The sequence below is a fragment of the Sorex araneus genome, chromosome 3 (genome assembly GCF_027595985.1).
Source record: "Sorex araneus isolate mSorAra2 chromosome 3, mSorAra2.pri, whole genome shotgun sequence".
Taxonomy (NCBI): Eukaryota; Metazoa; Chordata; class Mammalia; order Eulipotyphla; family Soricidae; genus Sorex; species Sorex araneus.
Window position 1 is genome coordinate 5,532,418 of NC_073304.1, and position 27,314 is coordinate 5,559,731.

General features: G+C 56.4%; 1 protein-coding gene across 2 annotated transcripts in view; it reads right to left on the minus strand.

Moving 5' to 3' along the window:
* VRK1 (VRK serine/threonine kinase 1) overlaps positions 1–27,314 on the minus strand; it is a 72,281-nt gene that overhangs the window by 29,857 nt on the left and 15,110 nt on the right. For both annotated transcript variants that reach the window (XM_055131693.1, XM_055131692.1), the window contains exons 2-3: positions 10,944–11,108; positions 5,978–6,033 (exon numbers count right to left, since the gene is read on the minus strand). In XM_055131693.1, coding sequence (XP_054987668.1) covers positions 5,978–6,033; positions 10,944–11,103 — 216 coding nt within the window. In that variant the 5' untranslated portion in view covers positions 11,104–11,108. The remainder of the gene's footprint in view (positions 1–5,977; positions 6,034–10,943; positions 11,109–27,314) is intronic.

Genomic DNA, 27,314 nt, shown 5'->3' on the forward strand with positions numbered 1-27,314 from the left:
GTTTGGAAAGGGTTTTCCTGAGACAAATCCTGGCTTATTACACCTTCGGAATCAAATCCTGATTTATTCCGTTTCAACCTATGTCATATCAACTTTAATTTCCAAGCCTTCCTTCAGGCAATAATTTATTAAACTTATAATAATGAGAATCAACCTATATAAATCAGGCTATTTTAATGAAAGTCCCATTGCAATGAAGGCACTTTGAGCTCATTGCATACTTTTTTCTAATCCAATAAGGTTCCATTATAACAAAATAAAGGAGCTACTTCCTTGGCACTGCACTCCCGCCAAAGCTGGCTATTTCTGTTCAAGAAAATACCTTAGCTCGTAACTAAAATTTTATTAACATATTTCAAATCTAAAATACTTTGCCAAATCTGTAATAGCCAAGATTCAAAAAAGAAATTGGGAGTGACATTTTAACTAGAATATCACTAAACGTTTCTTTAAGACTTCTAAGTGTCAAAATGAAGATGACAACAGAAAAAAAACTCCCAATGTGCGATGTTCCGATGGCGCCGTGGAAAGGCGGCTGGCTGCCATTTCCAACCGCGCCGACGGAGCCTCTCCTTCCGGCCGGCAGCGCGGGTCTGCAACGGCGAGTCCAGGTCGCCCCTGCGAGCACCAGGGACGGGAGCGCGCGGCTGCAGGCGGCTCCCAGGAGCCTCAAGAGCCGACCCCGGGGGCTTCCTCGCGGGGAGAGGCCGTCAGCTGGCGTCTCCCAGGCCCGAGGATGCAGGGAGGACAGCGGACACCTCTGCTGGCCCCCAGCCCGGACACGGCCGCTCGGTACAGATGTGCCCGAACTCAGCTCAGGGTCCCTGGTGCGAAACGCGGGCAGCTCTCTGGCATTCTTCCGGATGCAGATCTGCAAGCTCACAGCACAGAGATCTCTGAGGAGCCCGGGGTGCCGCTCGCCCCTCGGACGGCCACCCCCGCCCGCTGCAGGCCGGGCCCGGGCCCCACGCCTCCCCAGGGCGCTGCAGCGAACACAGCCCGCGGCCCACCTGACTTAGGCCACCCCACCGGGGAGCCGCAGCCCCGGCTGTTCCCCGAGCAGTACTGGCTGGGCTGCGTCCCCCAGACAGGGTCAGGCACCAGCCAATGAGGGAGGGGCCTGCAGTCTGCTTCGCACCAACGGCTCCCTGGGAAGCGGCGGGCAGGAGGAAATTCCTCCCCAGAAGAGCCTGCCTGCTCGAATAGCCCAACTTCTCAACAGCCCCCAAATGCCTAAAGCGGCTCATACGCAGTTTAGATTACAATCCCTGTAGCACTGTCGTCCCGCTGCTCATCGATGTGCTCGAGCGGGCACCAGTAACGTCTCCATGGTGAGACTTGCTGTTACTGTTCTAGCATATCAAATACGCCACGGGGAGCTTGCCAGGCTCTGCCATGTGGGCGGGATACTCTCGGTAGCTTGCCAGGCTCTCCAAGAGGGATGGAGGAATCAAACCCGGGTCGGCCACATGCAAGGCAAAAGCCCTAATCTCTGCCCAGTGCTCTGAATATCAGCGAAGATGTTCAATGAAGCACGGGTAAAGGGCGGGAGTAATCATGACTCTCTTAAGGTAGCCAAATGCCTCGTCGATGAATGGATGAATGCGAGTCCCACTGTCCCTACCGACTATCAGATTGCAATACGGGGTAAAATCAAATACTCGTACGTTTGTGCTCAGTGGACCGTTTCAGCTTTCGATATTACAAAGCTCTGGAAATCAAACAGTCTCAGGGCAGGAGGGTCGGCCCGGAGTGTGCCCAGAGGCCGGCGAGAGGCCCGGGGTCACCGTGCCTTGCGCGGCACCCAAGTGTGATTCTGGGCCCCCCTGCGTGCCGGGTGGCTCCAGAACGCTGGGCCTGAGAAGTATCCATCACTAGGCACCAGAGTCAACGGCCCAGCCCAGGGGGCCAAGGACCACCTGGAGAGGCCCCGACCCCCTGAGCAGGGCCTGGAAGGGCCAAAGTCGCAACAATCCAAAACTAAACCAAAAGCCATAATCACAAATGGAACGGACGGCTCAGAAGGCAGGGAGGAGGCGTGGGGGTCCCCGAGTCACAGGCGGGGCTCACGGGGCTGGGCCCAGCTTGGCAAGCACAGGGCCCGGGTCCAACTCCCATCACCGTAAGAACTGCCTGGAGTGATCCCCGAGCACGGAGCCTGGAGTATCCCCTGAGCACTGTCAGGTGAGGCCCCCGATATTTTTTTAATTAAAAGGAAGTTAGAGGTAGCAAGAACCATGGCAAAAGAAAAAGTCTCCAAGAGATTAAAACAGGCTTTTAGGAGCAGTATGAAGAAAACATGTTAGAAAAATACTCCCAAATAACTGAGACCAAGTTACAAAGATAAAATAGGCACATAAAAACTAGCGGCATCAGAAGGATCTGAGCAGGCGAAATTTTTAAAAAACAAAAATAAAATAAGTACTGTAGCAGTTTGAAGGGATTCAGAAAAGAAAGATGTCAGGGGAAAAACAAGCAAATAGCAGTTACCAGATTCTCTTTTTGAGAGAAGAGAAAAGTCAATAATATTGTTTTGTTTATGGCATTCTTCCAGAATCAGACAACAGGCAGTCCTGAAAATGTTACAGAAATATTAAATGCAAAAGAGAAATCAGCTGAATATTTATCACTGTCTTAATAAGCTAGAGGGGGGATGGAGGCGGAGGGCAGAAGCTCCGGCGGGGGCGAGGAGAGGCACGTGCTCAGCGCAGTCGGGAGAGAGCACTTCCGGACGAGTCTCTCCCATACCAGGCAGAAAAGGGTCAGACCAGAAGTTACACCAAATAGCCACTGAAATACTTAGTTGCTAGAAATAGGTGCTGGAGCGATAGCACAGCAGGGAGGGCGTTTGCCTTGCACACAGCCGACCCGGGTTCGATTCCCAGCATCCCATATGGTCCCCTGAGCACCACCAGGAGTAACTCCTGAGTGCAGAGCCAGGAGTAACCCCTGTGCATCACCGGGTGATCCAAAATAGGGAATTACCGTACTCCTGAAGTAAAACACACCCAGAGCAGCGCGGGCCAGGGCTGGGCGCCTGTTTTGCGAGCTGGAGCCTGGAGTGTGGAGGCCACTTTCCCGCGGGCAGGAATGGCTGGGCGGGGTCAGGGGCAACCTCATTCACTCTCCTCTCACCCGGGCACTTTGTGAGGATCCCAAATACAGCTTAATCTTCTCCACGTATTTTATTGTTTTAATTTGTCCTATCAAAGACACTAGATAATGTTCCATAATTTCATGCAAACAAACCCCCAATTTAATCACAAACATTTTTCATTCCTCTGATTTATGGCAAACTGGAGTAGTCCATCACTAAGGAGAAAACCCCCAAACGGAAGAAGAATGGAATGGCAGGGAACGGGCACCCCACCCTCACCCCTGTAAACTCACGGCAGGCTGCATGATGGGGACAACCACCCTCGGACGCCACGGGGCACGACACGCCTGTGTCTGAGAGGCAGCCAGAGTCCCACGGCCGCCCCGTGCCCCGGCAGGCGCTCAGAGAGAACGAGGAGAACGGGAGGCCCTTTGACCAGGCACTAACCACTCAACCACCCGGACCGGGCCAGGGCATCAGACGTTCCCTCGCGCGGGAACTGGAAAGCAAGTGCAAGAGCGGTTCCCTCGGAACAGAGGGGAGGCCCTCGCTGAAAGTCCCGCATGAGGCTCGGAGGGCCCAGCCTCACGCAGACCGCAAGACACACCATCACCAAAAGCGCCGTGTGTTAACACAGCTCCGCACCCCGGCACCAGCCAACAGACGTCACAGTGACAGAGAACGGAGAAGACGACGGGGGCCCATCTTGCGGATGTGAATAAACAGGCGGCGACAAACCCAGAGAACAAATTCACGACACACCTACGTGGAAAGGGGCCTGCTGTCCCGAACCGCTCTGGCCGCTCAACGGTCAAAAGCAAAATCCCCTCGTTTTTAGAGGGGGGGGCCCGGCCAGGGCTGACGAGCCCAGTGGAAAGGTGCCGGGGCCAAGAGCCACACGCCGCCCCCGCCCTGCACACAGGGGCTCCGGGTCTGCCCGCACGGCACCCACAACAGCTCACAATAAGCGCTCAAGTCCGTCACCACTTGAATGAGACACGGTGGCACTCGGGACCAGGGCTCACGGCCACTGGCCCAGACCACCGCATGGGGAGCCAGTGTGGAGCAAACGCTCACCGTTACCGGCGAACGGGAACACAGCATGCAGACTCCGGAAATCTGGTGCTTTCTTAAAATACATCTTCCCCATAACCCAGCGATTCTACTTCAAGGTATTTACCCGAGAGGGATAAAAACCTCTATAAATGGAAGCTCTCTTCAGAATCGCCCCCAAACTGGAAAAACTCCCAGTGTCTGTCAACAAGAAATGGAAAACAAGCCCTACTGCGAGGCACCGGGACGCGGTGACAGGCGTGAGCGGGCGGCAGAGACACCAACAATAGACGGGACCTTGAGAACGCGCTGCGGCTCGGGCCGGAGCGACGGGACGGCGGGGAGGGCGCCCGCCCTGCACGAGGCCGGCCCGGGTGGGACCCCTCCGTCCCCGGCACCCGTAAGGCCCGCCGGGCCCCACCAGGAGCGACTCCTGAGCGCAGAGCCAGGAAAAAGCCCTGAGCACCCCAGCGGCCCCAAGCAGGCGGGAGAGAGTCGAGTGCTGAGCCTGAGCTGTCAGAAAGCCCAGCCCCCGACGGGCACCCGGCGCCCTGGGCAGAAACGCCCGATCCTCAGGGGGGGAATCGCAGACAAGCGCTCGCCTCCCCGGGTGCAAGAAGCCGGGTTTGGGCAGAGAAGGGCCAAGGGTCCACGGGGACGACAGAAGCCGCCTCGAGTCTCTAGAGCCGGGGTTACACGTGCTCCTGACAAACCGACAAGTGATTTAGTGTCCCTGTTTCCGTGTAAAAAATTACGCTTCAATTAAAAAAGGTTTGTTTGGTTGTTTTTTTTTTTTAACCAGGAAAACATTTCAGATCCAAGAAAGTTAACTCATCTTTCCTTTTCCTTTTTTCCCCCCGCCCCCTTTTTGTTGTTTTGTGTGTGTTTGGGTCAACCCAGATGTGCTCCGGGCTCCGTGTACGATCAGGGCCCACAGCAGTGCCGCAGAGAAGCCAGGGCCGGCCAGAAGCAAGTGCCTTAATCCCTGACACTTAACCCTTAAATGACCAAATCTATTCCTTTTCGATAGGAGTCAGAACAAAACAAAAAGACCCGAGGGAAATTCTAATTCAAGAGCTCTACAGCCTTACGAGGAAAAAAGGCAAGGGAGGGAGTTATGTGGAGATCTATCCCAGTGAGACAGCCCCTGTCACACAGTCCGCAGAAACATTTCTTACATTTATCAAAGAGCACAGGCAGAAGAGCTAGAAGGACTGGTAAGCAAAAGAGGCAAAATATGACCGAAAGAATAGCTAAGATACAACTAAAATGAATCAAGCGAGCTAGTCAGAGCAGACTGGTATCAGTTCCTTACTAATTTCAACAACAGGCGTCAGAATTGTGCAGTAAGTAATGGAATGCAATGGAAGAGAAAGGGAAGAAAGCTTAAGTCACCACCTCCCCCCAAAAAAACTGACCCCTGAAGATTTTAGAAACAAATTCAAACTAAAAAAGACAACAACAAAATTACACTGAATTAGTATAGTGCTGCGGAATATGAAAAGCATCTCACTGAGTATAAATATAGCTGAAATAAAAAGAATGAGCTGAATATTTTTATTCCACATCTGCATACCACTATGCTTTCATTCATTTCCCCTAAATACCAGTGCTCTCTAATTCAAATGAGAGGAGAGGGACTTTTTGAACTCGAGTTATTTAAAACTATAAAGCTACTTTTGTATCTCATTAAATATTTATGAAACATTATTAAAAATGTAATACCTATGGTTTCATTAATTCTAGTTAACAAAAAAGATGTTCTGCAAAATAAATACTATACTAAATCAACAGAAAAGAAAAAAATCAGCAGAAATATTTCCTTACCACTTTGACAACACAGGGTGCGTCGCTGCCAACAGATTTTGAAGAATTCGTATCAGCTGTGGGGAAAAGACACGGACACTATCAGCATCACGACAGCCCGTCCAGCCCCCGCTCACCGAGACGGCGGTACGCTGTCGAACCGCGCGGCCCACGAGAGCATCACAGGAGAGAACATCTTTTTTTTTTTTTTCATTATTTTAAGATACCTGCAACCTCCTAATATCACTTAGACCACAGCCAAGCTCATGAGTCAAGAACGGTAAACTGAGGTAAGGGATTCTTAATTCAACTGTGGATGTGGACTTTGGGCAGCTCGTGATGTCATAAATTCCCAAGAAGAGGATCACTGGGCAACACTCCTGTTCACTGGGCAGCGGGGCCCCGGGCTCCCTCCCGGCTGTGCTCGGAGGCCACAGTCTGGAGAGACGAGCACTGTAACTGCGCGCTTACGAGGAGGGAGCACGGGAGGCAGAGAAGAGGGGGGCAGGTGGGGGCGGTCAGCCGCCCGGGATGCCGGCACCGGAACCGCACCTGCCTCACAGGATCCCTCTGACTCGGCTGCCATGCATCTCCCATGCACGTCCCGTCGCCGGTTAGAAACGGGAAGGTCTCTCCGTTCATCCTGCTCGAGTCGCCTGGCGAGGGCGAGCACGCAGAGGGCGGAGGCTGGGCTGGCATCCCGCAGAAGGCTCGGCCTAGCACCCGGCACCGGAGCCTGAGCGTGACCCAGGCTGGGTCCGGGACGCTGCCGGCGTGATCCCTGACAGAGAGCCAGCAGCGGGTCCTGAGCCCCGCACCGGGCAAACAGTGGCCCGAGCACTAAGGCTAAGGCCGACAAACACCAGGAGAAAGGCTGAGCGAGGCCCAGTGTTGTGCTCCTAGAAACAGACTGAAGGATGAGCAGGGAAGCTGTCCCTGACCTCGGAAAGCCAGCACCCCCGCGGCAGAGAGACAGCAAGCACGCCTGTGAGGCAGGACGGCCACAAGCTCAAGCAGCGCGGCAGGTGGCGGGAAACCCACGCCTTGTCTGAAGGCACGAGAGAATGCGAGTCTGTGACGGTCTGCGGAAGAGCACTCTGGGGAGAGCCGCACCCGGGCCCGCAGGGGTGTCTCCGCAGGCCAGGCGGGAGGGGAGGAAGGGGCGCTGAGAGGACGGGCCCCAAGGCAGAGGGACGGGGCTCTGGGTCTGGGAGACGGGCTGAGGCTACTCCGGGGAGAAGGCGCACGGGGGGCGCGGGGGACACAGGGACACGGACGGGCTTTCAGTCGAGCGAGAAGGGGGCGGACTGGGGGGGTCTCAGAACCGACAGTACCTGCTGCCGAGCGGGACACGGGGGAGAGGGAGAGCCGGGACTCGGCCTGAACATGGGGCACAGGAAGCTGCTGCTCGCCCGGGCCGAGGGACGGAGGCGCTGGCGCTCGGCGGGGGAGGCTTCCTGAGCATGAAGGCCGGCACGAGACGGGCAGCTGACGTGTGGGATCGTGGGTTCGGAAGGATGGTCCGGGCTGGAGAAATTAAGTAGCTCCTCCTCTGAAGCCATGGGTGGCAAGTCCCCGGGAAGGCGTGCAGGGCCCAGAGGCGGTCTCGTGCAGGCGGACAGACGCAGACGGGCGGAACAGGAGACCAAGGGGCCGCCGATGGGCAGGGAAGCAGCAGTATTTGCAAAGAGCTGCAGCGAAAGTATTTCAGGCCAAAGAAACCTCAAGTCGTAAGGACGGCTGGCAGGGTAAGAAGAGGGCTGAGTCCCTCACGGACAGCCCCGAGGAACGTCACTCAGGGACTGATCAGCACTGAAGCTAGGCCCGGTTGTTAAAGACTGACTGTATGAAATGTTGAAAGAAGCACAGTACCCCTGGACCAACACTGTGTGACGCACAGAGGATGTGGGCTCCGAAGGTCAGTAATTCGTTGAACAATGCACAGAGCAAAGACTGCAAAGCTTCAGAAATCAGCAGAAAGGCTCTTTGACCGAGACACACGGGCCTGTTCCAGGGGGCAGGAATTTCAGCGCCCCGTGGGACGTGTTTCCACAGTGTCAACACGAGGGGATGTGGGAGACGGGAACGCCCAAGACTCCGCGCAGGGAGAACGAAACCAGAAAGGCATCTCCCGGGGCCCTGGGAGGCAGGGGACCGCTGAGAGCAGAGATCCCGACAGAGAGGGACGAAGGCGAAAGAGACCAGACTCAGAGGGGCCTGCTGACCAGCCTCCAGAGTCCGGCACTTTATCCTGCGCGCGGGAATGCAAGCAGAAGACTCGGTGCCATAGTGAGACCCACAAAGAACACGGCGTGCACAGGGACAGAGACGTCACCAGGTCGGCACCGGCCCAGAGGCCGCGGCGCGAGCTCAGGCCTTCGGGGCCACCCAAGGCGCAGCACCCGGGCCGGCTCTTTCTCGCGCTCAGCGCCCGGGAGCAGAGGACGCTGGGAGTGCGGGATGCTGCACGGGGCTGGGGACCAGCTGACGGGGGCACCTGAGGGCCACCGCCGCGGGGCTGGACCCGGGAGATCACGCACCAGACTACGGATTAAATCGACGGAAATCGGGAGTAAGGAGGCGAGCAAGGAGACCACAAGGCTGGGAGAGAACACGCTTCGAGGAGTCGAGGAAGACAGCGGGGAGCACAGGAGTCCTCTGAGGACGGGGAGCACAGGAGTCCTCCGAGGACGGGGAGCACAGGAGTCCTCCGAGGACGACTGAAACGCCTCCCGGAGCGAGGAGAAAAGGCAAGAAGGGACGCTGTGGAAGGCAGCAGACGTGAGTCTCGTGAGAAGAAAGGCAAAGGCATTCAAACGCTCCAGGAAATCTCCAAAGGAAATACAAAGGCAGCCCCTCCAACCGCTGGCAGAAACCGCTGGTGACCTGAACCAACAGGCTGTCCTGATGATCCAGCCTGACGGGCCAGTGCACAGAAACCTGCCCAATCAGCAGGCACACAAATGTTTATATAGCTGGTACTTCTGGCGATGAACGCAAATAAATGCAAATAATCCAGCTAACACACAGGCAAGGCAAGTTCCCGACTGGCCCACGGTTGCCAAAGCAAATGGCTCCTAGTGTCTAAGTCACCGTCGAGGTCCTAAGCCACCGGCTCTGCGGTGGTCCCTACTCTCCACCCCGTGGAATCTCGAGGTCGGAACGTACACAGCTGGTGAGTACAGCAACCGCCGGGGCCACTCAGAGCCCTCCTCTCCCGTCGGGTCAGCCTGGACTGCTGATCTGGGGCCGGCTCTGACAGAACCTCAACAGAGGAGAGGAAAGCAGTGGCCCTCAGCAGCTAGCCGGCTGAAGCCCGGGGCAGTGCCCCTCAGCAGCTGACCAGCTGAAGCCCAGGGCAGTGCCCCTCAGCAGCTGACCAGCTGAAGCCCAGGGCAGTGCCCCTCAGCAGCTGGCCGGCTGAAGCCCGGGGCAGTGGCCCTCAGCAGCTGGCCAGCTGAAGCCCAGGGCAGTGCCCCTCAGCAGCTGACCAGCTGAAGCCCAGGGCAGTGCCCCTCAGCAGCTGGCCGGCTGAAGCCCGGGGCAGTGGCCCTCAGCAGCTGACCGGCTGAAGCCCAGGGCAGTGGCCCTCAGCAGCTGACCGGCTGAAGCCCCGGGCAGTGGCCCTCAGCAGCTGGCCGGCTGAAGCCCAGGGCAGTGGCCCTCAGCAGCTGGCCGGCTGAAGCCCGGGGCAGTGGCCCTCAGCAGCTGGCCGGCTGAAGCCCGGGGCAGTGGCCCTCAGCAGCTGGCCAGCTGAAGCCCAGGGCAGTGCCCCTCAGCAGCTGACCAGCTGAAGCCCAGGGCAGTGCCCCTCAGCAGCTGGCCGGCTGAAGCCCGGGGCAGTGGCCCTCAGCAGCTGACCGGCTGAAGCCCAGGGCAGTGGCCCTCAGCAGCTGACCGGCTGAAGCCCCGGGCAGTGGCCCTCAGCAGCTGGCCGGCTGAAGCCCAGGGCAGTGGCCCTCAGCAGCTGGCCGGCTGAAGCCCAGGGTCCGGGCCCAGGGCAGCCACGCTCTACCTACGCAGCAGTGCTCACGCCCACTGGGTCGGAACCATTCGGGCCCTCCATGATGCACGTTCTGAACGGGAGTCTGCCCGTGCCACGGGTGAGAATCTGATACTAACACTACCTGTGGTTTTAGCCTTCTAAAAAAGATGTTGCTACAAAGAAAAAAATGGATTCCACTTCTGAAAACAAACTTCACAAACCTCCACGGCAGAAATTAAACAATTAGATAATTATCTAATTAAAGATTAGAGGTGGTGTAAGAACGTAGGATAAAAAATTTAAGAACATCAAAGGCAAAGATAAAACATACTGCATCACCGTAATTTCAATGAAGTACACAGCTTTAGAAGCAACGAGAAAAAGTGTTTTTTAACTCAGCAATACAATTAACCCACAGAATGTCAGGGCTCTACGACGGCTCATCCGAATTTCAAGACATGAATCCCAACTGCACATTAACCACACCTAAAACGCAGTTTCCACATTAGCCTCCTAATTCCACCGCACTACTAGGGTTTTATATTTAGGACTACCCCTTCCCCCCCCAAAAAAAAATCTACATCTGTTAAAAGATCTGAAAAGGTCCAAAATAAATCAAAAAATGGAAAGAACAAATCAGAATTTGGTGACAATGAAAAAAAGAAAGATGTACGTGAATTTCTTTAGAACTCAAAAAAAAAATTAAGACAAGTTTACGTAGGATATCTTTTAAATGCAGAGCCGTGGATATTTGTTAATAACAGTATTTCACTGTTTGATTCCTTTTCTATGACAGTTGCGTGAATCTCTGCCACCCCTGGTCGTTTCCACCTAAGCCTATGACAATAAACTGACTGAGACTAGGAGCATCAGTGGGACGGAGAAGCAGCCGTGATGAAGAGCAGGGGAACCGAGGAGGAACTGTGATGACAATCGGCAGAGAAGCAAGTGCTGGGCCTCCCGGCAGTGTTGGGCCGCGGGGTGCCCGCCGCCAGCCCTTACCCAGGTAGATGCACCCGAAGCCGCCCTGGCCCACGGGCGGGCCCAGCTTCCATTCCTTCTTCGTCATGTCGGTGATGATCTCTCCGGCCGCAAAGTGCTCCGCGAGTTGTCTCTTGGCGGGGCCTTGTCTTCCGCCCTGAGCCGCTTTCACACGTGGCATTTTCACTGCAACAGCAAAGGAAGAATCACTCAGCAGGGCCCCGGCTGCGGTGCTCAGGCCCACCAGGGCCCTCTGCAGACTGACCCACGGGGGCAGGACTTACTGCACGGGGACAGCTGAGACCTGCACGGCGGCTTGTCCCAGGGCCCCAGGGACACGGCCCCAGGGCAGAGTGACCGGTGAGGAGACAGGCCTGTGAGGGGAGCGGAGAGGGGCTCAGCTTCCCCGTCCCCCCACCCACCAGCCGTCCCTCAGAGACGACCCCAACTGACAGTGAACGGCAGCTTCCCGTGGAAGTGGCGTGTCTGAGCCGGAGAGAACAGCGGCCCAAGGTCAGGAGCCCTGGGGGGCGTGCAAGCCCCGCACTGAGCTCAGGGGTGCCCGGGCAGGTCTCTGCCCGGCTTTCGGGCTCTCAGAAACGCGCTTCAGTGGGGGTGGGGGGCTCAAGACCGCGGTGGCGGCGGCAAACTCTTCAACCACGACTGAGAGACTTAAAGAAGTGCCTGCCAGGATTCTGCAGTGCTCAGAGAGTAGCAGGGTCGAGTAAAGAAAGGGGGCTCTTTCCAGCCCGGTGAACTCTCCCTCTCCCTCTTTTTCCTCCCTCCCCCTCTCCCTCTCCCTCTCTAATCATACGATATTAAATTGATATTAAATAATCATATAAGTTAAATCCCTCCCTCTCTCATTTTAATTGCAAAAAGCCATCCTTTTACTAAGATCTGTCGACGTCCACTACACTTGGTGTCGCGCGTGAGCTTTCTCGAGACACGCGTACTGCATCCGATCACACTTCCAGCAAATGACCATCTCGTACTCCATACAAACCAACTCCAAAGCTAAATTTTTCTCAGCACGTGTAGATGAATCCTGACTGTCTCAGTCCTACGTTAACAAACCTGCTCAGGATAAAATGAAGGCGCTTGTTATTTCTTCTGACTGACTCACTCTGCTGGCGCTTCTCATCCCTGTAAAATCCTGCCGAGTGAGCCTCAGTATTCACCGGCACAACCCAGACGCAAGACCGCCAAAAGGGAAACTACAGGAGCAGCACAGACCGGGACAAACACCCAAGGCGCAGGGCTCTGCAGCTCCAAAAGGGGCTCGCCTTGCATGGCCAGCGACCCCGGCACCACCTCCCAGTATCAGCTCAAGATTCCGTTTCAGAATAATATAATCTGTCTTTAACTCAAAAGAAAGACAAAGTATGTCGACCTTTTCCTAGAGTTCCTTTTCAAGTGACTTTTTTTTAGAACAGAAAAGTCGGTCCTGGTGGCCCCATACATCTCTTCTCTCTCTCTCTCTCTCTCTCTCTCTCTCTCTCTCTCTCTCTCTCTCTCTCTCTCCCCCTCCCTCCCTCCCTCTCTCTCTCTCTCTCCCTCTCTCTCTCTCTCTCTCTCACTCTTGCTCTCTCTCTCTCACTGTCCCAAGCACTTGCCAGCACCACACACACACACAAAAAAGTTTACATAAAGACCAATGAGGGAGGGGCTGGAGTGGTAGGGCGTCTGCCTTGCACACGGCCTACCCATGTTGATTCCCAGCATCCCATATGGTCCCCCAAGCACCACCAGGAGTAATTCCTGAGTGCAGAGCCAGGAGTAAGCCCTGTGCATCACTAGGTGTGACCCAAAGAGAAAAAAAAAAAAAAAAAACAATGAACAGAACTAAAAAAGAGAACATCAAGCAATAGAAGGAAATAAAAATATGACAAAATCAGCCCAGCAGTGAAGACTGAATTTGAAGGAGCCTCGAACAGAACAAACTTTTTAAATTAAGAACGTGTTTATAAAGAAAGTGAAACCAAAAAAATCTGAAAACGCAAAACAAGCTGAAAAGAGATTTAAAAAAAAAGTCTAGAGCAAACCCAAAGAAACAGAAAACTAAAAACAGCTTTAATTCAAAAGGACTTGTCTGATATGAACACTGCAGGACTCTGAGACAAAAGGTCACATATGCCTACACAAGAAAATTAACCCACATTAAGGATTCATGTGCCCAAAAGTTCTATAAAGAAATTAAAATGAGGGGCTGGAGTGATAGCACAGCGGGTAGGGCGTTTGCCTTGCACGCGGCCGACCTGGGTTCGATTCCCAGCATCCCATATGGTCCCCTGAGCACCGCCAGGGGTGATTCCTGAGTGCAGAGCCAGGAGTAACCCCTGTGCATCGCCAGGTGTGACCCAAAAAGCAAAAAAAGAAAGAAAGAAAGAAAGAAAGAAAGAAAGAAAGAAAGAAAGAAAGAAAGAAAGAAAGAAAGAAAGAAAGAAAGAAAGAAAGAAAGAAAGAAAGAAAGAAAGAAAACGAAATTAAAATGATTGTCCTCACTTTGACTGTAATGTTTTATGCCAGGGACAAGGACAAAGGCTCGACCCAATTAACTGAAGACTTGACACGCAGTGAAACTCTAAGCTTACGAAGAGCAAAGCACCGTGTCAACAGGGAAGCAGGATCCGCCAGAGCTGGACTCCACGGCAGGGAACTCGCCTTGCTGTATGAGGCCGTGGGCTTGACCTCTGGCCCCGCAAACAAACACGCTAGAAAATACTCCTTTAAAATGAAACAAAGGAGTGAGCTCCTTTACAGAGAGCAAGCCTCGGGTTACCCAAGATGAAGGTAAACAAATACCTAAATTTAAAAACTGACACTGAGCAGTAAAGAATCCCGTGCAGAACTGAGGGTCAACAAGGTCCTTAAGGGGAGGACGAGGACACAGCAAACTCTGTTCTGACAACACAGACGTGGCGCCACTATTTCAAGAAGGGAGAACCACGCCCCCCCCCCAGGATGTGACCATCCAGTGATCATGCTGGGTGACCCAGCCAGGCGGGCACACGCTGAATGTGGGATAAGGCAGGTAAGTAATGGGGGCGTGGGGGGATCATTTCTGGCTTTGGGGCCCCACCTGCTGGTGTGCAGGGGTTGCTCCGGGCAGTGTGGAAGGGCCGTGAGGGTCAGGAGGGGGTCTGGGCTTCCTGCAGGAAAGCACGCGTTCTGCTCTTAACCCACCAGCCCCACTATGGAACGTTTAACTGGCCAGCCCTCGGCCCCTCAAAGTCCAGGACACGGGAGGAGGATAGCGATTAAAGATGAAAGGCTTAGGAAGCTGTACGTGTAAATCTTTTAAATTCAGAAGGATCCGATCCTTACACACACACACACACACACACACACACACACAGGTTCTAGCCCTCCTCACACGCACTGAGCACCCATGTCTTCTCCCCGGATGTATTCCCCAAACACCACTTCCTATTAAGAGAAACCAAGTTCCAGACGGCCAGGTCTGAAGACGGAAAGGCTCCAGACAAGCCTGGAGCACCTTGTCGCTCCAGCCATCAGGGACGCCGTCGGGAGCTACTAACGCTCAGTTAGAGTCGGCTAAGGGTTAGCTTGGAAGACGATGCCGCCCCAAAGACGGGGAGATTCTGAGTCAATAAAAACAAGATTCACTACCCTGGGTTAAAATCCCAGCAAGAGTAAACCCAAGAGTTTACAGTTTTAGGAAAACATATGTGTTTGCCTCTGGAAAACAGAAAGCCAGTCAGTTTAAAAAAACAGTGAACAAACATTTGTCCTTTCTCACACGAGCTGCAGTAGTGGGTAACCGAGTAGAAGATGAAGAGAAATGTCTACTTACAGGGAAATTTCAGCTAATAAATGAGAACGGTGTAGGCCTTAAGCAAACACCATTTTCCACCTCCTAATGAATTAATGGGTGCAGACATTGTGACTGATAGCTATTAGCGTACCCAGACATTATAGCCCTCTCACAAAAGAGCGTGCCGGTACCCATGAAGGAGACCTGACAAAAAAGGAAAATACAAAATAAATACCCTGGATCTAATAAAATCCACCACTTCACAGACTAAAATGAGAACAAAACAACACGATAAACCGTAACACAAAAGCACAAACAGCAAGATTCTGACCACCGGGAAGCCTACTACGTATATTTATGTAATTGCATTTCTTAAAAAAAATACAAGGGGTTAAGAGTTAGGAGAGAAGAAAACTAAAATATATATATGGAACTCTGGAACACGGCGGCAAGATTCCACTTATAGGACGTGTAATAGTAAAAACACATCAGTGAATTTAGTAACACGAAACTCATTAATGATCTGAGACAAGCAGCAGGCGCTGTCTGGGGAGGAAACGAGGGTCCGCGAGAGAAGGACGACCTGGGGCCGGGAATGTTCCAATCAGGGTGGTGTGTAAACGTTCGTGACATAAAAAAAAAAAAAATAACCAAGGTGCACATTTATGATGGCTTCCACGGCTTTATATAAAAGCAGCACAGTAAATGACACGATTCACCAGTCAGAGACACAAGGAGCTTCAACAGGAAAAGCGTCCCGTGTCAGAGCCGGCCCCAGGACCATGGACAGGGCCGTGGGCTGGCTGGCTAAAGGGGAGGATGGAGTCCAGGCAGGAACTGCAGGAGAGAGAAGGGAGGGGGAAGGAGCAGAGCGAGGAAGTGAGTGAGAACACGCCCACCTCAAAGGCAGGGGCCTCTCCCCCTCCCGGGGGCCCCTGGCCTCCACTGGCCATCCCCCTCCCTGAGGGCCCCCCGGCCTCGACTGGCCATCCCCCTCCCTGAGGGCCCCCCGGCCTCGACTGGCCATCCCCCCTCCCCGCAGGGCCCCCTGGCCTCGACTGGCCATCCCCCTCCCTACAGGCCCCCCCCCTGCCTGTCCCGGCCACCCCCCCAGCTGCAGACGGCGAAGCTGTGCGGGGAGCAGGGTGCTGGGGGTGGCCCCGTGTCTGCGCGGACTGGCCAGTCTCTCCACGTGGGCTCACACTGGGGGCACCACTCCGGGGCAGAGCTGCCCGTTTGTGCCAACACTCCCCGTCCTCCCTGCTCACCCCGCCAGGGCCCGTGACACAGGGCCGCCAGGGGCCCTGCTGACCTTCGCTCCCTCCACAGCCGCCTCCCGCTCGGAGACACGGCAGGTCTCTGAAGGGATAGATAGAGTCTGACCAGGCGCCCGCTCAAGCCCCGCTCACACAAAGGCCCTGCGCGTGGGTGCCGGCACACCCGCCACCCTTCGGAGAGCCCCACACTCTGATCCGAACCGCGGTCCCTTCGCCCGCCCAGGGCGCCCGACAGACAGGGACACTGCGCCGAGGCTGCCAGGAGCGCTGGCAGGCACCGGCTTGCCGGGAGTCCATCCCTGCCTGCGACTCCTGGCCATCTGCAGCACAGCAGCCCACTGAGGCAGGCCGTCCAAGCGGGGCTCCGAGAAGAGAAAGACACCGTCCCCGGCTCCTTTGTCTAGTCGGCCACTTCCTCCCCGCTGGCAGGACGCGCAGGCAGGGGCGCGGAGCGAGCCAAGATGCAGGCCGAGATGCCCTTTGCGGAACGCTCTCCTGGCAGGCCCCGATTAGCATATTCACCAAAATTTTAATTGTAAACAAAGTAATTATGGCACTAAAGTTATTAAATACACAAAGCAAGCTTGGAACTATACATATTCAAATAGAATTTCAGTGGCAGATCAACTTTTTATGCCTGAAACAATACCCTAATTAATACTCAGCTCCGATCATAAAATGGTCTTCTGTTTTCCAGATAACATTCCAAAAAAAGTTCTGCTATGAATATTAACATAAAGTTTTGTGAATAGATTTTTAAAATTTCAATAGCTATATTTATCACAATCTGGTACTGTATTTAGACAACTGGCATTTCTCAAGCCCGAGATTCAACTGGGAATCGATTCTCCCAATCTGCCGAAGGCGCGATACCCCGGGAGGGTCAACGCAGGCCACGTCTCCCGGGGAGCGCGCCGGGCCGGGCGGGGCTGGACCCGGGCCGTGGTGCACGGCAGGACTGGCCACCGCGCCCCTCGCAACTGCCGTGCCCAAAGGCGGGGTGCGGGAGACGCTTCCTTTCAAGCCACGGGCCTCTCCGGCTCGTTCTCAGCCTCCCGGAGACCGGCTCTTCCCGCGGCTGCTCTGCGCCGCAGGACAAACCACAGCCCGGGGCCACCCGGGCACCTTGTCACCCGCCCCCCCAGCCTCCCGCTGCCCTTCTGCCCCCAACGCCAGGGAGACCTGCAAGGCCCAGCGCTCCCGGGGGGCAGCCTGGACACCCGGTCACCGCAGCAGTCGCCGCACCGCGCCTCAAGGGAGCCCACCTGCCCGCCGGCCCCTCACCTCTCTCCCACTTCTCGCCCCTCTTGGAGCTGACACTCCGGACTCCCCTCAGCTCCCTCGGACCCGGTCAGTGCAGCTTCCCCATCCGTGTGCTCTGGGTTGGTGGAGAGGGTGGGTTGTTTGATTTTTTTTTTTTTTTGGCAACATGCAGTGATGCTCAGGAATGACTCCTGCCAGTGCTCAGGGACCATGTGGGGTGCCGGAGACTGAGCCCAGACCCGGTTTGTCGAGTACAAGGCCAGTGTCCCAACCGCGGCACTATCCCCAGCCCTTCCACTAGCTTTGCTTTTTCATTAGTGAGTCACCGTGAGGTACAGTTACAGGCCTACTAACTTCCGTGCTTGCGTTTCTGTCATGCAATGCTCGAGTGCCCATCCCTCCGCCAGTGCCCATTCTCCACCACCGATGTTCCCAGCGTCCCTCCCACCGTCCCTGTCCCCCCAGCCCAGCCCCACCTCTGTGGCAGGGCCTTCTGCACCTCTCCTTTCGGGTGCTGTGGTCTGCAGCAGAGGCACTGAGTGCCGCCATGTTCGGCCTATGGTCCACTCTCAGCCCGCATCTCCCCCCCGAGCGGGCCCTGCTAGCCCCCTTTACCTGGTGGTCCCTGCTCTACCTGAGCTGCCTTTCCCGGCATGTGAGGCCGGCTTCCAAGCCGACTCCCATGTCTTTTCGGATTGTGGCTGGCTGGCCCGTTTGAGTGACGCCAGAGGTGTTCAGCGCTGACCCCTGATGTGGACGGGTCACTCCCGCGTGCTGGGGGACCACAGGGAGAGTCTGGGATTGAACCCGGGTCGGTTCAATCAAGGCAAGCACCTCACCCGGCTACACGGCCTCTCCAGGCCTACGCAGTCTCTCCTCTCCCCGCCGGGCGCCCGTCCTCCCCCGGGCCAGCCAAGGGCAGGAACGGACCCGCGCACCCTGCTCTGCCCCTCGCTCCCCTCTTTCACTCCCGGGCTCAGCGGCACTCAGCACCGGCGCTCCCGGTGACGGCCTCTGCAGGACACGGCCGGAGCCGGACACGGCAGCGAGGACCAATCCCTCCCGGGAGCGGGTGCAGGGCCAGGTCAGGCCAGTGGCCAGCACTTGCCCTCCATGTGTGAGGCCCTGGGTCGAATCCCAGCAACACAGCAGGAAAAAAATACATGTTTTCCACTGTTCTTGTTTTCCTTTATCTGAGAAGTGCTATGACAACACATAGCTTTTACTTATGCTTTAATGTTGTGACAAAAGGATACTCCGGACCGCTAAAGCACTAAGGCACGTTTGATGCACCATTTTCCAGGATCTCAGCAGGAAGGGAGGGAGGGAGGGAAGGAGGGTACGAGGAAAGGAGGGCGGGAGAAAAGGAAGGAGGGAGGGAGGAAAGAAGGAAAGGAGGAAGGGAGGAAGGGAGGGAGGGAGGGAGGGAGGGAGGAAGGAAGGAAGGAAGGAAGGAAGGAAGGAAGGAAGGAAGGAAGGAAGGAAGGAAGGAAGGAAGGAAGGAAGGGAGGGAGGGAGGGAGGGAGGGAGGGAGGGAGGGAAGGAAGGAAGGAAGAATGACTATCTACACTTTCACTGCTAACACCAAATTATTATATGAGAACAAATCATGTTTTAAAAAAAAGTATATGTTTAAATAAAATATTCTTGGAAATAAAGATCCTGGAAATGAGTCTTTAAAATGAGGGCCAGTGTGTCCTACACACCTGACTGCCCAGGACGAAGCGCCCGGCCCCCAGAGCTAAGCGCACCGTTCACAGCAGCAGAGGCCCAGCACCCAGGAGGTGCAGAGCAGGCCAGGGTCCGGGCAGCCCCTCAGAGGGAAGCAGCGCCTGGGGTAGGAAGCGGAACAAGCAGCAGGGGCACCACAGGCAGGAGAACCTGAGAACAGCCTGGAGTGGGCGGGCCAGCACCGTCCCTCAGGGGCTGCAGACAGCGCGGCTACAGGGGCCGCAGGGCCAGCGGGGTGGGTGGGGGGCGGCCTCAGGGGCTGCAGGGGCCACAGGGCCGGCGGGGAGGGTGGGGGGGCAGCCTCAGGGGCTGCAGGGCCGGCGGGGCAGGTGGGGGGCGGCCTCAGGGGCTGCAGGGGCCAGCGGGGCAGGTGGGGCAGGTGGGGGGGCGGCCTCAGGGGCTGCACTTTCAGGCCCCCAGGGGGGCAGGGTCTGGAGCCTCCTCCAAACGCTGACCGGCTGACCGTCCACGTCACGGCGCACAGGTCCCCCACCACACACCCACTAAAACCACGTTTCCAACCGCACTAGACTGAAAAGGAGAGTACGCAGAACCAAACTCCCAGACCATCCTTGGCAACTGGGCCGCCCCGGGCCTGCCCCGAGCCCACACACGCTGGAAAGGCATCACAGGTGGCATCGCTCAAGGCTGGTAACGAAGGTCACGGTGGACTCCAGGAGCACTGGAAGGAAAGGGTCTATCCACTCACTCAAGTACTCAACAACTGTCCCCTGGCAAGAACGGTTCAAAGGGTTTGCTGTGCCGCAAGGAACAACACAGTGCCCTCTCCCTGGCGAGGGGGATCCAGACGACACAGTACTGGGTTGACACGTGAGGGCTCCAGGGCCTGATACTTCGTAAAAACAACGTCGCCAAGCAGAGAGGCGGGCGGCCTTGCGGGGCTCGGGAGGGCGTGCGGGCCCGAGCGGCACAGAGCGACGGGAACAGCCAAGGGACGAGGACGGCAGTGGCCGGGTGGCAGGGCCGCGGGGAGGCAAGGAGGCCCCCGGCACGCTCTGGATGACTACCTCAGAGGGCCCCGCCGACCTGTCTCTCACCAAAGTTTCACACTTCCCGACTCTGCTAGTGTGTACCGTGATCCCGTTCTCAAAATCTGTCCCTTCCATCAGCAACAACGTACGCTCAAGCAGCCGAGCCCTACCGCCTCTGTGGCACACAGCCGTCCTAGGTGACCGCCAGGCAGCACCGCGCAGGGGACGGGCGGCGTTCCACCCTGGAGACGTGCAGGGCAGGCCCTGGCCCGCTTCTCCTCGTGACCAGCGTGTGAGTTACCCAGTGGTATACTGAGGGTGAATGCTTGGCAAGTTTCGTACGGGAAATATAAAAACTTTACCTTCGAATTTAGAATAAAAATAATGTCGTGTTCTATGAAACCCTTTACTGTGACAAGGTGCCGCCTGTTCTCCCAAGGCCTGGCTCGGCCAGGGCCCATGGGTACACCCGGTTCGGTGCACAGGGAAACGAGGAATGAAGCAGGCTAAATCCCTGCCCTCATCAAACTTTCTTTTCACTTTTTTTAAAAAAGAAGTCCCACATGCCCTTCCCCCAGTGGTGGCAGGCACTGAAGGACAGCAGCGCGCAGGGCCCAGCAGCGAGGGTCTGGCAAAGCCTCGCAAGGGACCCACAGGCCCGCCTGCGACTGGCCCTGTCCAGAGGGAAGGGCCCGGAGGCAGGAGCTGCCCAGGGAGGGGGGGTGGGGAGGGCGGGCACAGACCCGCCCCACCCCACCCCACCCCGCAGGAGCCTGGTGACATCGGAGGCGGGGCGCCGGCAGCCAGGAACTGCTCCCGCTATGCTCAAGGCCGTTACTGGGTTACTGGACTGACCAATCTCCGCTCATCCTTCCAACAAGAAGGCTCAGAGTTCCCTGGAAACTGGGACTTGCGAGCCGAGCCGGAGCAACAGCACAGTGGGCGGCGCTTGCCTGGCACGCGGCTGACCCGGGTCCATCCCCAGCACCCCATGTGGCCCCCGAGCCCAACAAGAGCCAGGAGAAGGCCTGAGCACTGCTGGACGCCCCTGCACCCCCTCCCAAAAAGCCCGTGATTTTTCACTATCAAAGAAAAGACGGGCGCGGGGGAGGGGGCACACACCCTTTTCACGGCAGACAAGCTACCCCCACCCCCAAAACAAGTTTCCAGTGCCAAGGAGAACAATTGATGTTGGTGACAGATGGTCTAGGAAACACACCAACCATCACTTACTCTACAAGCTCCATCTTCATGACAATTCAGTCCACCCGGAAACCGAACACCTGAACTCACTCCCCCAGAGCTGTCTATGGAACGCCCCACAGGGCCAGGGAAATACTCCAGGTGGCGAAGCACGCGCTGAGCACATGTGAGGCCCCAAGTTCAATCCCCTGCTCCTACGGCCTTCCAGTGTGGCTGTCAGTCCCCTGGGTCCAGTGAGACCCCTAAGATACACAAGGAGGGGCCAGACTGACAGCGGGTGGGGCACCTGCCCGGCACACAGCCACACCCAGCCTGACAGCGAGCGATGCACGGGGTCCCCACCAGCCCCCCCAGGACTGACGCCTGTGCAGAGAGCCGGGAGTGAACCCGTGCCACTGTGGCCAAAATACAAATAAACAAACACACACAAATAAAAGCAAAATAACTAAAATCAAATGCCTCCAAAATATGTGCCGGGCACTGGGGAGAGAGTCTCAAGATTAAGGTGAGTAGCTGGCCCCAGTCTGAGTGCCCTGGAACGCTGCTGGTGGTGGCCCAAAACTCCCCTGTCACCCCCACACACACACACGCCCGCCCCTCAAAGTGCCAGAAACCGTGTCAGTGGCGGAAACCCAAAGTGAATCAAAGCAACCCCCCCTGGCCGCCTCACACCGCGCCCGCGTGACAGCAAGGCATCATTCCGATTGAACACGACACCCTCAGCCTCAGACTGGGCCCGTAGGAAGCCTCCAGGTGGCGAGTGTTCTGGAACCCTTTGACGGAACGGCTACGGGCCCCGAGCGACAGTCCCCTGGGCGTGGGCGAGCGTGGAGTGACACGCCCTCTCAGGCACCGAGAGCGCCCGGCCCGTTCCTGCCTGTCCCAGCAGGGCCCGGAGGCTCAGGGCAACGGCACAAACTCAGTCACACAATCAGCTGGCTCCTGCCGCCCTGGCCTCTGTGCTCCCGCGCACAGCCCCGTCTCCGCACTCTCCAGGGACGCCGGGGGCTCGTGCCCAGCCACCAGGTGCCGCGGCCTCTTCGCTAAGTCGCTGCCCCGGCTCCGGAGGGCGCTGGCAGGAGCTGCCCAGCTCATTCCAGGAGTCATGGACTAGTAGGTGACTGCCCCGAGGAGCCACAAACACCACCCCAGCTTCATCCCGCCTGATCCCAGGCCAGAATCACTCGTCTGTGTCTCAAACTTACTTGGAATCCAAAAGTAATCACGTATTTTGGTGTAAGTGGCTTCCTGCCAAACCATATAGTAAAGGAATAAAATCAAACACGAGCTAATCGGTCAACAAAGAACTCCATCACCTCTTCTGCTAAATTACATCAGGAACAATTTGAACGCAATAAATACATCCAGAGACATTTCTCTTACAAACGAGCCAGCTAATCAGAAGTTGATTAATGCATTTGATTAGAGCGAAGAAACCACCTCCAAACAAAACGCAGAACCTTGAGTTCACACGGCCACTTTCCAACACAGAGACTCTTCGAATAGATACTTCCTGCTGTCCCCGGACGGCCCACGGCGGAGACAGAGCTGGAAGGCCGGAGGGGGAGTGAAAGGGCCCTCATCCCCGCCACTGAGCACGACAGCCCGCCCCGCAGGCGGGCACTGAGTGCCCGCCCCGGCCTCCCTCGGGTATCCGGGAAAAGGGCTCGCGGCTGTGGCGCCTTCGCTAACATGACAAACGGGTCAGCCGTAACAGCAAACCGTGAGCACACAGACGTGAACCTCCAGGATAACCATCCTACAAACGCATAGGTTTGTTCCTTTAAAAAATATTAAGCTGGGGCTGGAGCAATAGCACAGCGGGTAGGGCATTTGCCTTGCACGCGGCCGACCCGGGTTCGATTCCCAGCATCCCATATGGTCCCCTGAGCACGGCCAGGGGTAATTCCTGAGTGCAGAGCCAGGAGTAACCCCTGTGCATCGCCAGGTGTGACCCAAAAGGCCAAAAAAAAAAAATATTAAGCTGAACTCAAACTGTGATACACTCCTTAGAAGGAAAACAAAAAAAAGTTTTCTTTTCACGCCTAAGCTGGAAAGCACCAGGTGAAGACTCGCGCTGCGAACTCTGGAAGGGAAAGGAGAGGTTATCTTCAGAGAAGGAAACTTCCTGCTCAGAATCCTTTTCACTTGTGTTGGGAAAGTGACGTTCAGCTTGGAACTGTTTGGCAGGGAGAACACCGCGTCTCACGTGCATGCCCAGGTACGACCTTTCCTCTCCTCCACACCGTTCCTGAGACGCGTCCGGAGAGCAAGGACGGCGGGCTCCGTTTCTCGGCAGGACACAGCTTCGTCCAACTCCCACACGGGCGCAAAGCACCGCCCTGCCGGCACCCCCAAGAGCCACGGGGGCCACGTCTCCGGGCCCCTCTTCATTCCCAGCTCAGAAGCCGAGGTCAGGGAGCCCCACGGGAGGTGAGGCGGGAGGCACCTCTCCCGCGACCGGCCAGGAGGAAAGGCTGCTTGACAGAGCAGGGCTGGCGCTTCCCACAATTAGAAAGGCAAATAGATGGTAATTATATCAACATCTGAGGTAAATGCCGCACAATGACAATCTGTAAAAGACGGATTTCTTTTTCCATTATTTCTTCTATCCGGGGTGCAGAATTAAGTACTATGCCTGCGATTAATTCTACATGCTCACTGGTAAACCTCCACAAGATAGCTAACACACACCAGTTTCCGCTTTCCTTCCACACGGGGGGCTGCAAGGGGAAGCTCAAAAAATGCCTCTCGAGATGCTGCGAAGGAAAAAGAAGACTAAGCAGACAGTCAGTCCTGATTCACGCACGCCGGAATCCAGCGCTTCCTGGGAACAGACAGCGCTTGTCAGAGCCTCAGCGAGGAGAACCAGAGCGACGGCAGAGTGGGCAGGCGGCCTGTCCTGCACACGGCCGGCCCAAGCTCCTTCCCCAGCACCCCCAGGAGAGAGACTCCCGAGCACAGAGCCAGGAGTCAGCCCTCAGCACTGCCAGGTGTTGCTCCCGGACCCCAACTCCCAGAAAAAGAATCTCAGAGACACTGTTCCCCAACACAGGTGATACTCAAGCCACAAGAAAAACAGGTGAACTGACCAAAATTTAAAAGTTTTCCCTAAGTTAAAAAAAAAATACAACTCAAAAGACAAATGAAAACATGGGCAGGGCTGCGCAGCTTAGCACCTGGAGAATCCGCCTGATGCTCTGAGTTACACCACGACTGGGGGGCTCGCTCGGCAGGCTGGGGGACTCGACAGAGCCTGGGTCTGAGCCCCAGTGTCACAGGGTGCCCCGAGCACTGCTGGCGGTGACGCCCCTGTTAGCACCTGAGCACCACGTGTGACCCAAAAACAAATTTTTTAAAGGAAGAAACTTAAATCTATCACTTAAATTTCAAGATGAAAGTCTTAAAAAAGAAAAAAAAAAAAGGAAAATGACATGGGAAGGCAACACAGAAAGAGCAGCAGAAAGGGTCTGCGTTCTCTCAAGAGGGACTTTCAAATGCCTCCGAGGACGAACAGGACACCTCTGTGCCCACGCCCCGGGTCACCGCCCTCCAGCCCTGCCCAGGGTCACTTCGGAACATTCCACATGGAAATACATCCAGCAGACTTTTTAAATGTAATATAGGGACCATAGACCACGGTCACACTCAGAATTAATAATTCTTTCAAATCATCTAGTAAGTGCTCAAATGTCCCCAATTGTCTCCAAAAAAAAAATCTCAGAGTTGATTTTTTCGTCACTGCCATCTGCTTCAAGTGTCTCTGAATCCCTTTCAATGACAAGTGCCACCTCCCGAATTTTTTTTTCCTTCCCTTTGTCACTCACCCTGTAAGAGTTCCGCTTCGGGAGCGGAGGGATAATACAGCGCGGCGGCCTGGGTCACGCGGCCAGCCTGACCCCGGCACCCCACACGGTCCCAGGCACCACGAGGAAGGACTCCTGAGCACAGAGCCAGGAGTCAGCCGCAAGCACTGCATCGGGGCCCAGAGACCGAAACAAAGCCATTCTGAATACAGCCGACCCTTCCCTCGGACTGTGGCCCCCGGGGGTCTCTCGCTGCCACGACTGCGCTGCCCAAGCTGGTATCAAGCCCCGCGGCCAAAGGTCGCCGAGATCACGGCCAGAAGTACAGGGGCAGCGAGATGCCGGCCCAGGAGGGGGCAGGCAGGGGCGTGGCTCTGGGCGGCGGGAAGGGTCCCCAGGGGGCCGTGGGCACCCGCAGCTCCCCCACCCGGCAGTGCCAGTCCTTCCCGCAGGGCCGGGGCCCGCCCTGCCACTCCCGCCAGCAGCCCCGGAGAGCACCCTGCGAGACGAGCACCCCGGCACAAGACGCCCAGGGTCCTCGGGGGGACCCCCTGTCCAGACAGGCCTGCCTGAGGAACGGGAGCTGGCCCGAGAGAAGACTCCTGTTTCCGCTCCAACCCAGGAACGCGGGGTTCCCGCTGGCTCCCGACTGCAGAGCCCGACTCCTGTGTCCCTCTCCTTCACTAAAAGTCTGAATTACTAATGACTTTAACTTAAATAACTGAGATTTCGTTTCTCTTGGGATTCTTAAAAATCTGTGCCACAAGTTTCCAAAGTCAAATTCCTACACGGCAGCTGGTCAAGGCCTCGATTCCACCCCCCGTCCCGCCCTTCCCTCTGCAGAAGCTACTGTTCGCCTCAGTTCTTACTTTCTTAGCGGGACACATCTACCTGCTTTCTCTGCTTCCCGGCCAGTAGGCAGAGCTCCACACACCTTATTCTTCGCCACTTTTCTCACTAAGTGGAGAATAGGCTCCGACTCATTCATTAATAAAATGCAAATTATAATTACAATGAGACTGAATTTACAATTACAATCACACTTTTCAATGATCAGATTAGTCAGTCAAGTTCAAAATTAGAAAACGCACGGGCTCGTCAAGTGAACGCGCGTGTCTCTCCACGGCTTAAACGCGGGTCCTCTTGGCCCAGCAAGCCGGGCGCACGCGCGAGTGCAGCGCTAGAGGCAGTGACTGAGTCCCACGCACACAGGAGGGAGCTCTGCGAATGAATGACAGCGCACCCCTCCCCGCATCACTCACGCCAGCGACAAAGCAGCAGAGGGGCCGGAGGGAGAGTCGGGCGGGAGGGCTCTGACCCAATCCCCAGCACCCGTACAGTCCCCCAGCCCTGCCCGGAATGACCCCTGGGCACAGAGACAGAGGTAAGCCCGGAGCACTGCTGGGTGTGGACCAAACACCAAACAAGTTTTTTTTCAGTTGTTTTTAAGACAAACTAGGTTGAGGCCGGAGACACAGTGCAGCGGAAGGGACCTGCCCCCAACTGGGCCCCGTTCCCCGGACCACGCAGACGGTCTCCCCAGCACCGCCAGGAGGGACCCCTCAGTAGACAGGAGTAAGCCTGAGCACTGCCAGGTGTGGCCCAGAGGCAAAAGCAGCGGAGACCCAAAGTAAAAGGCCCCTGAGGTAGAGTTTGGTGGAAGGGCCACACAGGACCAGGGGACAGGGAACAGACGGGCACACCCAGGGCTGAGTCCCCGCCAGCAGGGGAGGCGGCTGCTGCCTGACCGACACGGGAGTTATGGGGGTTGCTCGCCCCACACCCCCGGGACACGAACACACGCCCAGCCGGCACCCGGCCATCTGCTGTGCTCGCCCGGCACTGCCGCCATCTCCCCGGACCCGTCCCGGGGGGGCAGACCCCCGACACTGTGGGCTGGCGCCACGTGCCAGCGAGGGGAGATGGCCCGGGTAACGCCCCTCGCAGCGCGGGGGTGGGCAGGGCTGCTGCCGCACTTGCCCTCGCTATCAGACTCGCGTGACAGATGAGTGAGACACACTAAATGTGGACCCGGCGGCAGAGTCCGTAGCCTGCAGGTCCCGGTGATGAAAGACGCATTCGGGCATACCCAACTCCCTCGACTCTCAAACTTCCCAGGCTGCGTGACCCATCGGTGCTTCCTCGGCGGTCTCTGCGCAGTGCCAGCAGGCGGGTGAAGTGTCACTGGGGGTGGCCCTGGAGTCCTGAGCACTGCTTGGGAGATGCCCCCTGCCCCCAAACAAACACCACGCAGGTACAAGCAAAGTGAGTAGACATAAAGCTCCGGCAAGGGGCGGGGGCTCAGCGGCCAGGGCTCAATCTCACACCCGACACGCAGCACC